This window comes from Syngnathus acus, chromosome 23 (assembly GCF_901709675.1).
Source record: "Syngnathus acus chromosome 23, fSynAcu1.2, whole genome shotgun sequence".
Taxonomy (NCBI): Eukaryota; Metazoa; Chordata; class Actinopteri; order Syngnathiformes; family Syngnathidae; genus Syngnathus; species Syngnathus acus.
Window position 1 is genome coordinate 6,408,867 of NC_051107.1, and position 17,844 is coordinate 6,426,710.

The 17,844-nt window shown below is 51.5% G+C and overlaps 1 protein-coding gene across 4 annotated transcripts; it reads left to right on the top strand.

Annotated features, from left to right (window-relative positions):
* The first annotated feature begins 1,963 nt into the window (after positions 1–1,963).
* Positions 1,964–15,365, top strand: plxnb2a (plexin b2a). Of its 4 annotated transcripts, none has more exons than XM_037242582.1 (41): positions 1,964–2,172; positions 4,112–4,172; positions 5,628–6,142; positions 6,212–6,538; positions 6,605–6,743; positions 6,811–6,956; positions 7,026–7,205; positions 7,270–7,404; positions 7,479–7,579; positions 7,651–7,777; positions 7,854–8,016; positions 8,151–8,262; positions 8,332–8,443; positions 8,541–8,642; positions 8,714–8,809; positions 9,175–9,262; positions 9,340–9,503; positions 9,566–9,714; positions 9,789–9,924; positions 9,991–10,127; positions 10,204–10,386; positions 10,457–10,568; positions 10,633–10,839; positions 10,919–11,002; positions 11,070–11,165; positions 11,231–11,367; positions 11,426–11,526; positions 11,585–11,811; positions 11,876–12,124; positions 12,203–12,349; positions 12,484–12,561; positions 12,645–12,723; positions 12,792–12,892; positions 12,960–13,041; positions 13,108–13,259; positions 13,340–13,500; positions 13,575–13,722; positions 13,788–13,852; positions 13,923–13,998; positions 14,067–14,141; positions 14,215–15,365. In XM_037242582.1, exons 3-41 carry the CDS (start codon positions 5,633–5,635, stop codon positions 14,317–14,319), a joined length of 5,589 nt encoding a protein of 1,862 aa, XP_037098477.1. In that variant the 5' UTR covers positions 1,964–2,172; positions 4,112–4,172; positions 5,628–5,632; the 3' UTR covers positions 14,320–15,365. The 4 variants fall into 4 exon arrangements, with proteins under 4 accessions (XP_037098477.1, XP_037098480.1, XP_037098478.1 ...); XM_037242585.1 differs by having other exon boundaries at positions 6,811–6,949; positions 7,022–7,205; XM_037242583.1 differs by having other exon boundaries at positions 1,965–2,177; positions 4,109–4,172.
* The last annotated feature ends 2,479 nt before the right edge of the window (positions 15,366–17,844 follow it).

Sequence of the window (17,844 nt, forward strand, 5' to 3'; positions counted from 1 at the left end):
AAAGACACTGGAAAACATCCGCACGGGATTAAGAAGACTCTCAACTGCCCCCAGCCATTTTGGGAGGCTGTGTGTGTGTGTGTGTGTGTGTGTGTGTGTGTGTGTGTGTGTGTGTGTGTGTGTGTGTGTGTGTGTGTGTGTGTGTGTGTGTGTGTGTGCGCGCGCACACAATTTGATCATCTCCCTTGGGTGTGACAAATAGTACTCCCACTCACTCACCCACTCCTCTTCTTCTGTTTACACACGTACACACTGCATGCAAGTTTAATTCACATCCTCAGGATTATTTAAAAATAGATTAAGAATGAGTTCTTCCATTAATTTGAATCTTCTTTATTTGTCGTGCGTGCGTATTTAGTTGAAGTCGGCAGTGTGAGAAAAGTTGAGGCCTGCCTGACCAATTGCCCTTGCGCAGGAAGTGGTGGACATCCCCAACAGCAACATACACTCACAGCACACAACACACACACACACACACGCACACACAAACGCATTTATGTTTTTTTTTGTCCATGCTGCAATGACCTCAAAATTGACCTTTTCCCTGCTCCTGTTATAAACAAATAACGAGCTGGAGATATGCGGTCATTAAGCCACTGGAGGGCGACAAATGCATCATTTTGGGATAATAATGTATTCTACTCTCCACTAGAGGGCGCCATTGACCATCATTTGGTGTTTGTCTGTTTGGAATAGTTCAAAATTCCCTGTGTGTGTTTAGCCATTGCACTTGTTAATATTTGAAGCAGGTTTTATTTCGTGTCAAGTTTAACACGATGTACCATCGCCTTTAAAACATGAAAGGAATTTGTCTGGTTATTTGAGCTCCACTAGTATTGCAGCCTGAGAAAGCATAAATATGAATAATAATGCCTGCAATAATACTTCCCTAACATTAATCGCATTTAGCCTCAGTCTAATGTGTTGCCGAGTATTTATTCAAAGCATTGTACATTATTGCCACGCTAGAAGCACGGTAATCCCATTTAAATGCAGCTTCATTTCTCATATTATGACCATTATTACCATTTCATTGACTCCATTTCCATGATGGATTATATCACCGAGTCCACTGCCTTTCCAACACACCCGCAAATTGAGGTGTGCGTGCCTGCATCCATCTCATTTACATGCTCATGAATCATTCATAAGTGACACCTTGTGCACACACACACACTTCTGCTGTGGGCAGTGTTCTGATGAGGTGTTGGAAGTCTTTTTCAGACAAAGGCAGCCGCGAGTAAAGGAGCTGCCCTCAGGGCCAGCAGCTTTCCATACCTCTCATTTGCACTTGGAACAGGTTAGATTGGGGTTTTGCGAGGTCAGGGTTAGGTCAATTCTTGACTCGGATCCTGATGTTGACCCTTTGAACTCTGTCTGATCATGGAGCGAAGGGGCGGGTTACTCCATGCCTTGTTCCCTGAACACATGCATGTGTTCTTCTTCTCTGCCTTCCCAGCAACATGGAAGCGTTAGGAAGCACGATTTCTCCTCGCGCTAATTCTCCGACAACAAAGGCTCCTCTGTGTGCAAAGAAAGGCTCAATTAGCAGCGGGGGCCGCAGCACGCTTAAGTGGCTTTGACAGAAGCAGCCAGGCCAAAACGGCACTGAAAAGAAAAAAACACATTTATAAATCTCTTTTTGCAAAGTGCTTTAAAATTCAAACCAATCCAAGTTAAACATTCAGCCTGAATATCATTAAGCTTTTCATTCAACCAATTCGTTTGTAAAACTATCAAGGGTTCAGAAAGTTACGAGTATTTTAATGGAGTAAATCACCCTACTCACCGCCGACTAGAGCGCAGCGCAACAGAGGCGTTTTCTGTTCCAACATGGCCGACCAGTGGCGACGCCGCCTGTAGGCACCTTGACAGACGCGCGGGGGCGCTCCAGCTGGGGGAGGAGGAAGAGGAGGATGCTTCTTCCTCATCCCAATTCCAATTCCACACACTCGTCTCGCTCAGCAGAGTTGGCCTGACGTTCACACGAGCAGGAGATAGTGGCCGAACCGAATGCTCCTCACCCGGGAGCTGCCAAGTTACACCACGCGACTACTTGCTTTCTTTTTCACTTTTTCCTGGGAATGTCGTTGAAGTTGTTTCAGCGAAGCAGGATGTGAGCACTTTTCTTTTGGAAGTAGCTAAACCACGGGACGGGACGACGGGACGAAGGTAAGTCCACACGCTTTGTCCAGTAAATAGTCCGCTCCTTCTCAAGCGAGCGGCGCCCCGTACTCCAAGCACAAATCATGCAATTTAGTGTCCAACCGGACTTAGCCGAGGGACGGTCGACTCGCCGAACCAAACTTTAGCTGATCCACCAACTAGTGAGAACTTTGGAATTTCCGGCATGTGTTTGACCTTTTGAATTGTATTGTGCGAGCGTGTACGATGATCTTTTGGAAGCACTTTTGAGACAGGTGCTGCTACTTTTAACGCAAGGAGCGGCTGCTGCCTTTCGTTTGTTTTTGCTGCTGCTGCCGTTCGTTTGTTTTTGCTGCTGCCTTTCGTTCGTTTGTTTTTGCTGCTGTTTGCCTGCGAGCTCTTGTGGTGTGAACTTCGGCACGAATACCGATGGCTTTTCTTTGCTTTGGGTTATGTGCAGCACGCCAACCTGGAGGTGCAGGCGCCTTGCCTGCTGTTTAACAAGGCGACCTAGATGCGTGCGTTTTTTTTTTTTTTTTTTTCCCTTCAAGCCGATCTGGCACGAGGGGACGAGTGGAATGTGTCTGGGACCAATCAGTACGCAGAACATCTGGAGCCTCTCACAGGCTCCGTGGGCCGATCCTGTTGAGCAAGTCTGCAAAGAGAAAGCCAACACCTCACTTGATTGCACCACTCCACATCGCTCAATAAAATGCCAATAAAATCCTTAAAAGAGCAGCAAGTTGTCACGTAGTTTAAAAAAAAAAAAAAAAGGATAGGAATGTGGGCCAGATAAGGACTGTCCTTTTTGCTCTGATGGGTGACAGCTTTTCAGCCACATGTGAAATATGCACAATCTGGTGACTAGACGGTGGTGGATGTGGTGTCCAATCTGAAAATGTGGCTTTTATGATTGGCTGTCAATTTGGTAAAGACTGAGAAATGAAAAGAATGAGAAAATGTGGTTTGAATTTGTGAGTTGCTGGACCGGTGCAGTAGGAGTCTCTCTCTCCCTCCCTCCCTACTGTACTTTATGTTTTTCTTTTCTGAGGTGAGTCATGCGATGACAATTCGGCATCCAGCAGTTGTTTTTGCGACAAGATGAGGAAAATGATGCAAGACGGAACACTGGCAACGTTTGTCACACAGGAAGCCAGCGGGCAGCAAGGTCGCCGAGGTCAGAGAACGGTTCCCTCTCGCTTTGCTTCCACAACGCCGCTTTGACTCGATGCCACGCTAGTTAGCATTGATGTGCTACTAGTCCAGCACTAGGAGAATTTTTCGAATGGCAACACGTTGGCCCTTAGCACAAAAAAGGGAAGTGTGAGCCTTTGTGTGTTTGCACATCAGTGGCGTGTGTGTGTTTGTCCCTTTATTTGGTTTTCCTGCAAATGTTCAAAGGTCGTGTTTGCATGTGAGGAAACTTGCCTCATGACCTTCAACCCCCTCGTAGTGTGAGTACGTTTGCCACGCACAACAGTCATCTGTCATCTGCGCGTGAATTTTTCAAGGCCGACTGGAGCCAAAAAAAAAAATCTTGCTCCTGCGTGGAGCGTCCTGGTTGTAAACGCAAGTGCGCGTTTGAGGCGCTTCGCTAACGCTAACGTGATGTCTTCAAGCTGTTTTGGGGGGAGAAAAAAAAAAAAGCTAGGAGCACTTTGGCCTCTTAAGTTGAGCCATGTGTGATGTCAGCAAGCGGATGGCGCTTTGAGATACTCGCCACATCTTTTGAAGCGCTGCCCAGCTGCCAATAATGTTAAACGCTGGCGCTGAGCTGGAACTCAAACTATTCTGTCAACATTCCAAAATGGCCCCCTCCTAAATCGGACAAAAGTAGTGCTATGCTACCGTTTTGCTTACGAGAAGGAACGCGCTTGTTATTTATATTAGATTTATATTTATAAAATTTATATTATTTATTATAGATTTGGGTGGAATTGACCTTTTTTCTGTTTGTGTGTGTCAGGAAGGGGAGGGGCCGAGTCACTTGATGTCCCCGGAGCTCATCCCGCCCCAAAAGTGAGCAGGTGAGTGGGATTTCTTTTTCAACAAGTCTCCCCCGCCTCCTTAAATGGTGGTCTTTTCTTCTGGCGCAGCTTTTTTTTTTTTTTTCCTCTTTTCTTTTCCTTCCCTTTTTTTTCTTGCCTGTCACGTCTCGCCGGGATCACTTTTCACTTTGGCCCACAGAAGGTTCCCATGGCTGTTTGAACCCAAGAGTTTCACTTCGACAAAGTAGTGCTTTGCCGCCATATTTGTTTGGTTAGTCCAAACATGCACCAGCTCGTGCGTGGCTCAGCAGCTGACAAGTTGAAAGTTGCCGTGTCAGCAAAAAGCATTTTTTGTGCGTGTTGTTTATTTTGAACGCTTGTCTCATCCCAAGCGAGTGAGTCAGCCACCACCGCTGTGATCTGTCCCGCCGCCGGCTGCCAACTGGCATTAAAGCGTGTCGGCATGGGCTAATGCGCATTTGTGCGCGTGTGTCATTTGCACAACGTTCCCACAAGATGCTCGGCTTTGCGGACCTCCTCCGCGTCGCTTGTCAGCTGCCGTCAACGCAAACGTCGGGGGGGCAGCCCGCCATGCCTCGCTGTGTTAATTATGTAAATTGCTCATTAAGAAGCCGTATGTCGCCCACATGGAACGCACGCGGGCTGCAGAATGAGGTCAGCGGCAGCAAAGGAAAAGTTTTGGACTTTGCCAAGTGGTCAGAAAGGCCTCGGATTGCGGGCTTTTTGAAGCGGCGCTCCGAAAGTTGCGTTAGAATTTCTGCACCATGTAAGGTCGGTGCCTCTAGCGCCACCTTCTGGCCTTGAAAGCCTAGCGATGGCTGCTAGGCTTTGTGAAAAGCAGCCTTTAACTTTCCAAAACAGACAGCGAGTCTCTTGGGAAGGCGCGGCAAAGTTCTGCGTGCAATAAGCCCCCACCCACCCGGGTCGTGACCTCCCAAAGAGGCTCCCTCAGGAAGTTGTTGACGGCCATCCACGCAGGAAGTGGACTTCCTCTCCCCGCTGTCATCCCGCAAGCATTTTGTAGAGCCCTTTATTTATTTATTTATTTTTTTCTTGCTTCTTAAAGTTAAAGCACTTTTTGCGAACGTCTTCTGCGAAATCATCAAAGAATGCAACCATTTTTATTGGAAGTGATAGAAGAGCATAGATGGAAAGCTAAGTTGGCTCCAGTTTGATGGCGGTGTCGTCAGTGTCGGGCCCTCTTTGTCCCGCGGGCTGGCTCGGCTCTTTGTGCCCGGCCCGCCTGTGCCCCGCTGGCACCATTGTGTCCCCTGTGGGGTTTTCATTTCACGCGCTCGTCGTTTTCTTCTGACAAATTAGTCCTCGCGTGTTGAAGATTCACTCCTCAAATTTTGCCTGCCGCTGGTCGTTTTTTGACGCGTGTCAATTGTTGGATTGTAAGTGGCTCTAAGAAAGAACCTTGCGGGACACCCCAAGTTCAATCAGATCTCTTGTCTGTTTATCTTTGAGCAGCTGCGATGGCGCGCCGCTGGGCGTGGCCGTTCCTGGTCACCGCGGCGAGCGTGCTCCTCTACGTCTCCTGCGCCAAGAACCCTGAGTTCCACTCCGACACGCTCATCAACAACGTGGTCCAAGACCCCCGCACGGGGCGGCTGTACGCGGGCGCCGTCAACGCCCTCTACCAGCTGTCGGCCGACCTTCTGGCGGAAGCCCGCGTGGAGACGGGACCCCGGCGGGACAACCGGCAGTGCACGCCGCCCGTGACGGACACCTGCGAGGACGCGGTCGAGACGGACAACCACAACAAGCTTCTCCTGGTGCACGGCGCCGAGGACAGGCTGGTGGTGTGCGGCAGCGTCTTCAGGGGCATCTGCTCGCTGCGCAACCTCAGCAACGTGGAGCACGTCATCTACTTCAGCGACAACAAAGGCGAGAAGTCGTACGTGGTGAGCACCGAGGAAAGCGTCTCGGTGGTGGGCGTCATGTCCTACTTCACCAAGGAGAGAGACAACTTCACCGTCTTCCTGGTGAGGAGCCGCTCCAGTCAAATTCTTTGGCAACCGCCCACCTGAATGCTCCTCCCGCCCCGACGCTAGGTCGCTAAAGGCTACGGCAGCCACGACAGCACCAAGCTGATCTCCACGCGCATCCTGCGGGACTACGGCGAGTGGAACATCTTCGAGAACATCATCGACGCCTCGGCCGTGCAGGCCAACTCCTTTGTGCTGCGCTACCTGCACAACTTTCGCTTCGCCTTTAAGGACGGCCCTTTTGTCTACTTCCTGTTCTCGCGCACGCTGGGCGTGCAGGACACCAAGAACTTCACCTTCATCTCGCGCATGTGCCAGGACGACCAGAGTTACTACTCGTACACGGAGCTGCAGCTCAACTGCAGCGCCGACAACCACTTCAATAAAGTTCAGGTATTTGGCTCCTTTTGAAAGAGCCACTTCCGCTACGACGTCATCTTAACGGTGAATCTGCCGCAGGCCGCCTACGTGACGACACCGGGCGAGGTTCTGGCTCAGAATCTGACGCGGTCGGGCAAGTACGGGCACATCCTGGCTTCCGACAAGGTTCTCTTTGTCACCTTCACTTCCGACGAAGACCCGAGCATCTCGGCCATGTGTAGGTCTCCTTTCCCGATCGCTAGCGCCGGCAACTTGAGTGTTGTGCTCCTTGCTGTGTTTGCCAGGCATGTACCCTCTGCGCGCCATCAACACCAGGCTGCTGGAGATCATCAGCGCCTGCTACAGCGACGGCGGCCTCATCCACGACAGTCCGGCCGTCTACTCGCCGTACTCCACCAAGTCGGGCGGTCTGTGCAGCAGCAACAATCAGGTAAGCCTTCGGAGAGTTAGCGCTTTGACACGTTGTCATTTTTTCTTTTTTTGCTTTTGCCGACCTCAGCACAATAGGGGGGCCAAGTTCAAGTGCGGCGCCGAGTTCCTGCCGTCGCCGCTGGCCGGCAAAGCCGACGTGGCCCTGGTGGCCGAGCCCTCCCTGATCCGCAAGGGCGTCATGACCGCCGTGGCCGTTTCCGTGGAGATGGGCCACGCCGTGGCCTTCCTGGGCACGGCCAACGGAGAAGTACGTCGCGCTCAATTTGTCTTTTGTTCAACAAAAAAAAAACCTTTTCCGTTTTGTTTTCCAGGTGCTCAAGTTGCATCTGTCGGCCCACCCGGAGCTTTACGGGCGGGCGTCCAACGAAGTGACGGGCGACAAAGTCAACAAGGACCTGCTGCTGGATTCTCAGCTGCAGCACTTGTACATCGCCAGCGGGAAGAAGGTGCTCTCCGCATTTCACACCTCTGTCGCCGCTGACAACCAACGTTGCTCTTTATCGCTGGGTCATGAACTTAGATGTCCAAGGTTCCCGTGCAATCGTGCCACCTGAAGACGGACTGCCAGTCCTGCATGTCCCTCAAGGATCCCTACTGCGGCTGGTGTGTTTTGGAGGGAAGGTAGGCCAAAGCGCTTTAGCTTAGCGCCTCAGCTTAGCGCTTTAGCTTTGCACCGCACTCGTCCGTCGCAGGTGCACCAGGCAGCAGGAGTGCGGCAGGTCGTCGGTGGAGAACACGTGGCTGTGGTCGCCCAATCAGCAGTGCGTGGAGATTCGGGCCTTCGACCCGCCGAGCCTCAGCTGCCACAAGACGCAGCAGGTGCGGCCGTATTTTGACGGGGTGGCGGCGGCGCCCAAAGCCACCAAGCGACCGTGGTTTGCTTGTCCTTCCCCAGGTGGACATCAGCGTTCCGGCGCTGCCGCGGCTCCGGCAGTCGGACGGGCTGCGCTGCCTCTTCAACGGGTCCCTCAGCGGCGGCGTGGTGATGGGCAGCCCGGCCGTCGTCATCTGTTCCCTGCCGGACCCCGCGGACATCCCGCCCACGCCCGAGCATCAAGGTAAGCAGGACGTCATTTCTCAGAACTCGGAACGACTTTGACCCGCTTTGTGAGTTTGAAAGTGGCTCTAAGAAAGAACCTTGAGGGACACCGGCAGATGTTCGCTTATGCCACGCATTTGCCCGTGTGTTCAGACTACGTGTCGATCCCCGTGCAAATTGTGGTGAACGACAAGATCGTGGTGACGTCGGGACGATATCGCTTCTACAACTGTTCGGCGACGGTCCGGAAGAATCCCAACACGCCGTGAGCCCACTCGCAAACGCAGACACCCGTATGGCGTCGTTTGTGGTTGGACGCGTCCGTGCCTTTCAGGTGCATCTCCTGCGTGACCAGCGAGTGGGGCTGCCAGTGGAACGCTCGAGAGCACCGATGCAGCGACACGGACGGCGCGGCGGACGCCGGCCACATCATCAAACCTCAACAGGTTGGACCTTCCTTCCTTCCTTCCTTCCTTCCTTCCTTCCTTCCTTCGCAACGGCGTACGAGCGAATTTGACCTTGTTGTCTTTGCGCCGGTCCAAGCCGGAGCGCTGTCCTCAGTTCGAGTCTCCGGAGCCGCTGCTGATCCCCGTGGGCTTCGAGGTCCCCATCAGCTTCCGGGGAAGCAACCTCGACATCTACTCGGTGAGGACGCGGCTCATTTGACCGAAATGCGTCGAGCTTTGCCGAAGATTAAAAATGGATGTCGCCGTCAGGGCCGCAAATTCGTGATGGGCACGGAGCTGATGAAGGAAACGGAGGAGGAGGTGATGCAGGAGCCCGGCTCCAACTTTCGATTTCGAGGATATGAGGTAACCACCTCCCGAAGTTCTTCTGCTTTTATTTGATCTTGGACTCTGTTGACATTCATATTTCCAGTCTATTTACTTTTCATCCGGCACCGCAATGCTTAGAATAACTAATAGGCTTGAAAAATGAAAAGTGATGCGACAGCGCCCCCTGCGGGCTGACACGACTTTAAGCTCTTTTCTTCACCGTCCGCCCCGCTAAGCGTGCAAACGGACGTTTGACTTTTTTTTTTTGGGTTTGCTGTTATTCCGCTTTGACGGATGAGCCGACCTTTGCGAGAAAATGCCGAGTCATCGATCGTCCGCTCCCAAATCTCTGTGATGGATTGCATTTCTGATTGTGTGTGTGTGTGTGCATGCGTGGGCAGTTTTCCTACAGCGAACGGCAGGAGGTGAACGTTTCCTTCCATGTCATCGAACGGGACACCAAGCGCAAGATTGACAGCACGCTCACAGGTGAGGGAGGGGGGGAGGTCGGCGGGAAGGAAAATGTCGCCACCGCCGCCTTCAACGTGTCTTGGTGTGTTTGACAGTGACGGTGTACAACTGCTCGGTGTCCCGAGCCGACTGCAGCCTGTGCAAGCACGCCGACGCCAAGTACCATTGCGTGTGGTGCGCCGCCTCACGGGCCTGCGTCTACCGCCACTTGTGCCCGGCGCCACCGCCCGCCTTATGCCCCGCCCCTCAGATTACCGACGTAAGGCGACGCCTTCGCTTCTCCCCCCCTTCCCTGTGCGCTTTGACGGTTGCGCTTTTCAGATCGTCCCTCGCTTCGGGCCGCTGAACGGCAGCATCTCGGTGACCATCAGAGGTTCCAACATGGGCATCAAGCAGGCTGACGTCAAGCGCATCAGCGTGGCCGGCGTGGAGTGTCGCCACCTGCAAGACAAATATTCCGTCTCCACCAGGTATTGATGGACAGAAAAAGTCCTCACCCCCCTGTTCAAGCGCTACATCTTAGCATCTTCGCTTTCGCCGTCAGCGTGGTGTGCGAGATCGGGCCGGCCAAGCGCCCGCCGCCGTCCGACCTGCCGGTGGAGTCGAGCAACAGCGGCGTGGTGGAGGTGGAGGTGGACGGAGGGCGCACGGGAAGGTCTCAGGTGCTCTTCACCTATCGGGTGAGTCCACCGGATGGCCGTCTCGTTGTCCAGGCAGAGTGGAAAGCCGGTGTCCCTTTTGTTCAGGACCCCAAGCCGGACGCGGTGCATCCCGCCAAAGGCCCGGCGGCCGGCGGCACCGTCATCACCATCGGCGGGCGAGACCTGGACACGGCCTCCCAAGATGATGTCACCGTCTCGGTGGGCGGAGTCCCGTGTCGAGTGTGAGCGCCCGTTGACAAAGAACGTTTGCTTGGACGTGAAAGCGGCAGGCAAAATCCACCTTTGCTTCCCCGTCAGTCTGTCCTTCGGCGACATCATCACGTGTAAGACGGGAAAATACCGCGGGCCCAAGGTTCCGTCCGACCCGCTGGCGGTGAAGGTGAACTACGGGCGCAACACCAGCAAGGAGGTGGCGGCGGCCTTCCAGTACGCCGACAACCCCAAGATCGCCGACTACTCGCCCAAGTCCAGCTTTGTGTGGTGAGCGCCTGGGACGCCGTCCGGCTTTGTGGTCTTTGGCGCTTTGCGTGAGCTTTTGTCGCTGGCTCAGCGGCGGGCGGCGCATCGTCGTGAGGGGAAGCGGCTTCCATCTGATCCAGAGGGCCACGTTGAAGGTGGCGCCCGTCGCCGATGACTTCTCGCAGGACACCGCCACCGTCGAGGTAACCCCACGTCCGGCGTCCCTCCCTCCATCTCGCCGTGGGTGCCTGAAGCGTTTGTCTCCAGTTTGCGCAGGAGTCGCTGAGCAAGAACGACAGCGTGCTGGAGTTCCTGTCGCCGGCGGTGATCTGGAGCGACAGCCGCTCGCTGCGCGCCGTCCTGCTGCTGGACAACGCCGAGGAGGAGCTCAAGGCCTTCAGCTACCACCCCGACCCCACCTTCAACGAGCTCCCCAAGACCGTCCTCACCGAGACCAGCGTCATCATCGTCACCGTGAGTCAGCGCCTTTGCGGTCCGCGCTCGTCCTCCTTTGCCGTCCGCGCTCGTCATCGGCTCCTTCTGCCGAGCGCAGGGTCGAGGCTTCGCCAAGGCCATGACGGCGCTGGAGGCGCAGGCCTTTGTCGGGGACGCTTTCTGCAACGTCAGCATCCTTCAGGTAAGGAGCCCATTTGCGCCATCTGGACTTGCGATGAGGCGTCACGCCCCCTTGTGGACGGTGACAGGACGACAAGTTGATCCTGGACGCGCCGTCGTCCCAGCCCCGCGCTCGATCTAAACGCCAACGGCGAGATGCTGCCAACGACCCTCTGGAGCTGGTGGTAAGCACTCGCTCGCCATGCGTGACCCTTTGGACGTGCTGCCCGCGTGACACCTCCTCGCCCAGGTGAAGTTCGGTCACGGTGAGTGGGTGGTGGGCTCAGTCTACTACCCGTGGAAGGATGACATCCCCCTGGCCATCATCATCCCCGCCGTCGTGGTGCCCATGCTGCTCTTCATCGCCGTGTCCGTCTACTGCTACAGGTGAGGGCGCCGCACCTCGCTGCCGCCGCCGCCACCGCCTCACTTCCTCTCACCGCAGGAGGAAGAGTCAGCAGGCCGAGCGCGAGTACGAGAAGGTCAAGCATCAGCTGGAGAATTTGGAGGAGAGCGTGAGAGATCGCTGCAAAAAGGAGTTCACAGGTAGGCTCCAAACACGTGACCTTGAGAAGATGGAGAAAATGACCTTGTGGCCTTTCAGACCTGATGATGGAGATGGAGGACCAGACCAGCGAGCTGAGCGAGGCGCGCATCCCCTTCCTGGACTACAAGACGTACACGGACCGCAACCTCTTCCTGCCCTCCAAGGACGGCGCCGCCTCGGTGCTGGCGGGACGCGTGCGCTTCCCGGAGTCCCGCAGGGCCATCGTCACGCAGGCTCTCAACCAGTTCTCCAACCTGCTCAACAGCAAGCCCTTCCTCATCAACGTCAGTCACGCTTCCCGTTTGCCTGCGGAGCAGCTTTGGAGCGGCTTTTCTTTCTCTTCCGTAGTTCATCCACACGCTGGAGAGCCAGCCGGACTTCAACGCGCGCGCCCGCGGCGATTTTGCCTCCCTCCTGACGGTGGCGCTGCACGGCAAGCTGGTCTACTACACCGACATCACCAGGACGCTCCTCCTGGAGCTCATCGACGAGCACGTGAACAATAAGAACCCCAAGCTCATGCTCAGGAGGTCGGAGACGGTGGTGGAGAGGATGTTGTGCAACTGGATGTCCGTCTGTCTCTACCAGTTCCTCAGGGTGAAGCGCGCACGCACGCACGCACGCACAATTTGTGTTAGCATAGCCACTTGATGGCGCCATTTTGGCGTGTTGCAGGATAGTGCCGGTGAGCCACTTTACAAGCTGTTGAAGGCGCTCAAGCACCAGGTGGAGAAAGGACCTGTGGACGCCAAGGTCAAGAAGGCCAAATACACGCTCAACGACACGGGGCTGCTGGGAGACGACGTGGAGTATTCCGTGCTGGTCAGTCAGACCTTTCCACACAAATTGGAAAACAAAAGAGGACAAAACATTGGCCGTTAGCTTAAGGCTAACATATCAAGCAAAACCCCATAGGCAAGCTAATGGAAGTTAGCGTCACCTTTGTTTGGTTTTAGACCCTGCAGGTGCTGGTGCACGGCGAAGGTCCAGATGTGACGCCGGTGAAGGTTCTGAACTGTGACACCATTTCTCAGGTGGTCCATTCGAACTTCTCCTTCATTTGATTGGCTCCTTACTTTTCATTGACTGACGGACCGACGTTTGCTCCACTGCACAGGTGAAGGAGAAGATCATCGATCAAGTGTACAGGAATCTTCCGTACTCGCAGAGGCCAAAAGTGGAGAGCGTGGCGCTCGGTAATCATATTGATTGATTGGTTGATTGCCGAGCAGCGTTTTTGATCGATTGGATCGTTACGGTCCAGAGTGGCGTCCCGGCTCCACGGGTCAGATTCTGTCCGACCTTGACCTGACGTCGCAGAAGGAAGGACGCTGGAAGAGACTCAACACTCTGGCTCACTACAACGTAAGAATATTGGTGATGAGGTCATCACGCGACCCGAGCGATGACATCACGTGTGTGCTCCCGGCAGGTTCGGGACAACGCCACGCTGGTTCTGTCCAAGGTTTTGCACACGCAGTCCTTCCACCAGCACCCGGACAACTTTGAAGAGCGTAAGCATGCGCCTGCGCTAGGCTGGCGCGTCCCAACGGGAGTGGCTAACCGTGCGGCGGCGGCAGGGAACGCCCTGCTGGAGGACGACAACACCTTCCACCTGGTGCGGGCGGCCGACGAGCTGGACGAGGTCAAGTCCAAGCGAGGCAGCATGAAGGACAAGTCCATGACCAAAGCCATCACGGAGATTTACCTGACCCGCCTGCTCTCCGTCAAGGTGCGGAACCCGAGCCAACGGTTGCTCTCGCTGGCTCGCTCGGCGCCTAACGCTGGACTGCGCCGGCCGCGCCTCCGCAGGGCACGTTGCAGCAGTTTGTGGACGACTTCTTCCGCAGCGTTCTGTGCTCCAGCGCCGCCGTCCCACCTCCCGTCAAGTACTTCTTTGACTTCCTGGACGAGCAGGCGCTGCGGCACGACAACGTGGACGAGGAGACGCTGCACATCTGGAAGACCAACAGGTGGCGCCGCCGGCTCACCCCTCGCGACAAACCCGAGGAGGGCCGGCCGGCTTTAACCCTGAGCTCGTCCTCAGCCTGCCGCTGCGCTTTTGGGTGAACATCCTGCGCAACCCCCACTTCGTCTTTGACGTGCACGTGAACGAGGTGGTGGACGCCTCGCTGCACGTCATCGCCCAGACCTTCATGGACGCCTGCACCAAGACCGAGCACAAACTCAGCCGGGTACGCCTCGCTGCAAAGCTCCATCTTTGCAGCTTGCCGACATCTGCTTGCGTTTGGCCCTCTAGGAGTCGCCGAGCAACAAGCTGCTCTACGCCAAGGAGATCTCCACCTACAAGAAGATGGTGGACGAGTGAGTCGCACGCTTACACAAAAAGAGCTCTCACTCACACACAGTGATGTTCCACATTTGTCTTGGGCAGTTACTACAAAGGAATCCAGCAGATGGTTCCCGTCAGCGACCAGGACATGAACACATACCTTGCTGAGGTGTCCAGGGTACGTACGAGCGTCTGCGCCTGCGCCTGCTGATGTGACAGTGCGCGCACGTGTGTGTGTGTGTGCAGCAACACACGGACGAGCTGAACACGCAGCTGGCCTTGCATCAACTGTACCAGTACGCCAGCAAATACTACGACGCGGTGAGAACGTAGCTCGGCCTCGGCTCACGCCGGCGTCGGAGAAGCTTTGACGCCTTTCCCGTTTCTCTGGCAGATCATTCGGTCCCTGGACGAAGACCCGGCCGCCCAGAACCGCCAGCTGACGCTACGACTGCAGCAGATCGCCGCCGCCCTGGAGAACAAAGTGACGGATCTTTGAAAAGTCAGAAGGAAAAATCATGAAGAAGCCACTGAGGTATTTTGGACCCATCGGAACTCAGCGCTGGCCCATGTTAGTTTTGATCCTGCGTGTGAGGCGCCTGCCTTCCCAATAAGTCACAGCAAATTGTGGACCTTCACAAAGCAAGTGTGACGATGCCTCGGACTGGAAAACGGAGAAACCAAAACACGCTGTGTTGAATCAAGACTGAATCGTGATCTTTTTTCACGTGCACTTTTGTTTCTTTTATATGAATCGACTCTGTGGTACTTTTTTTTTGGTGTTATATCTTTGAAATGTGACACTTTGAAGGTTTTCTTGGTCGGTTCTGATATTCAGACGCATTTAGGAGCTCTTGACACGCATTTCTTCGATTTCTTTAGGGCTGGTCGAAGCAATCTAAGTTACACGTAGCCTCCTCAGACTTGCAAACACGCATTTTGTGGCCATAAAATGTCTTTTTTTAATTCCCTATGACATATTCTGCAGCCTCATGGACTTCACTGAGGTGAGTGGAACATTGTTGTTTTTTGCCACCATGGAGTGCCTTCAAGTGGAGCTAGCGACTTGCTCTCGAATGTCTTTGTGACCCGTTTGTGTACGTCGACTCATTTTGAGGCTGTGAATGTAAAAGAAGAAAGCGGTACGGACGTGTCTGGGTGAAGAGCACGCTCGCAGACATGATGGATGGATGGATGGATGGATATTAGGTTGTAGATGGAACCCGTGCACAAAATCCAGATGACTTGTATTTTCATGGGCAACTTCACTTTGTAATGAAGGTGCGCTCCGTTTGTTAGACTTTTTTTTGTGACCACAAAACTGTATTTTCTGGCCACAATTTGTTCATTAGCGCAAGTGGAGTCTTTTGAGTGCAATGGCCACAATTTGCATTTCTTGTCAGGGGATCCATCCACTTTGCTCCCTGATGATATGTTTAGGGAACAAAAGTGTTTGGATGGGCCAAATGGCCACAAGATGCTCTTCCACTTGTAGGCTCCAAATCTCCAATGAAATAAAAATGTTGACTATTCAACGACAATTAATTAAAAGGAGTCCAAAAATTGTAACAGACTTAAGATAGAGTTCTTGATTTTTTTAACTTTATTATTGTAGTTTATTTGTATTCACAGCAAGTGACAACAATTATATTGAACTTGTGCAAGTCTGCAAGGAAGAATGGGCAACTATGACCCAAGTGAAAAAAAAAAATATATATATTAGCCTACACTTGCATCATATCGATAATTAGAAGTTAAAAAATTAAAAGAGTGGTTTAATTTTATTGTTTTTATTCTAACATTTTGCGTTTTAATCGCAAACCGTTGCTTGGAAAGCTTGATTTTCTCTCTTAATTTCTAACCAAAAATATAATACAGCACTACATACAAATAAGAAACGGCTCGTGCATTTGTTTTGGATTCCCGGAATTTATCAACGGCAGCATTTCTCATACTGACCAGCAGAGGGCGACATACGGTACACTTTTGCTATCTTATGGTCAAATTGAGGGAATCCAAAACGAATATTCGCGTCGTTGCATTTTTTTGTTCTCGCAATATATTCTTTTTTCGTTTTAGAATAAAAACATTGCGAGAACCAAAAATACAACGACGCGAATATTCGTTTTGGATTCCCTCAATTTGACCATATGATCGCAAAAGTGTACCGTATGTCGCCCTCTGCTGGTCAGTATGAGAAAGGCTCCCGTTGAGGAATTCTGGAAATCCAAAACAAATGTACGAGCCGTTTCTTGAGTTGTATGTAGTGCTGTATATGTTAAATATAAGTTAAAAAAGTAAAAGAGCGCTTTAATTGTATTGTTTTTATTCTAAAACAAAATAAGAATATATTGCGAGAACCAAAAATACAACGACGTGAATATTCGTTTTGGATTCCCTCAGTTTGACCATAAAATCGCAAAAGTGTACCGTATGTCGCCCTCTGCTGGTCAGTATGAGAAAGGCTCCCGTTGAGGAATTCTGGAAATCCAAAACAAATGTACGAGCCGTTTCTTGAGTTGTATGTAGTGCTGTATATGTTAAATATAAGTTAAAAAAGTAAAAGAGCGCTTTAATTGTATTGTTTTTATTCTAAAACAAAATAAGAATATATTGCGAGAACCAAAAATACAACGACGTGAATATTCGTTTTGGATTCCCTCAGTTTGACCATAAAATCGCAAAAGTGTACCGTATGTCGCCCTCTGCTGGTCAGTATGAGAAAGGCTCCCGTTGATGAATTCCGGGAATCCAAAACGAATGTACGAGCCGTTTCTTGAGTTGTATGTAGTGCTGTATATGTTAAATATAAGTTAAAAAAGTAAAAGAGCGCTTTAATTGTATTGTTTTTATTCTAAAACAAAAAAAGAATATATTGCGAGAACCAAAAATACAACGACGTGAATATTCGTTTTGGATTCCCTCAGTTTGACCATAAAATCGCAAAAGTGTACCGTATGTCGCCCTCTGCTGGTCAGTATGAGAAAGGCTCCCGTTGATGAATTCTGGGAATCCAAAACGAATGTACGAGCCGTTTCCTGAGTTGTATGTAGTGCTGTATATGTTAAATATAAGTTAAAAAAGTAAAAGAGCGCTTTAATTGTATATTCTTTTTTCGTTTTAGAATAAAAACAATACAATTAAAGCGCTCTTTTACTTGTTTAACTTCTATTTAACATATACAGCACTACATACAACTCAAGAAACGGCTCGTACTTTTGTTTTGGATTCCCGGAATTCATCAACGGGAGCCTTTCTCATACTGACCAGCAGAGGGCGACATACGGTACACTTTTGCTATCTTATGGTCAAATTGAGGGAATCCAAAACGAATATTCGCGTCGTTGTATTTTTGGTTCTCGCAATATATATATATATTTTTGTTTTAGAATAAAAACAATACAATTAAAGCGCTCTTTTGCTTTTTTAACTTATATTTAACATATACAGCACTACATACAACTCAAGAAACGGCTCGTACATTTGTTTTGGATTTCCAGAATTCCTCAACGGGAGCCTTTCTCATACTGACCAGCAGAGGGCGACATACGGTACACTTTTACTATCTTATGGTCAAATTGAGGGAATCCAAAACGAATATTCGCGTCGTTGTATTTTTGGTTCTCGCAATATATTCTTTTTTCGTTTTAGAATAAAAACAATACAATTAAAGCGCTCTTTTACTTTTTTAATTTATATTTAACATATACAGCACTACATACAACTCAAGAAACGGCTCGTACATTTGTTTTGGATTTCCAGAATTCCTCAACGGGAGCCTTTCTCATACTGACCAGCAGAGGGCGACATACGGTACACTTTTACTATCTTATGGTCAAATTGAGGGAATCCAAAACGAATATTCGCGTCGTTGTATTTTTGGTTCTCGCAATATATTCTATTTTCGTTTTAGAATAAAAACAATACAATTAAAGCGCTCTTTTACTTTTTTAACTTATATTTAACATATACAGCACTACATACGACTCAAGAAACGGCTCGTACATGTGTTTTGGATTTCCAG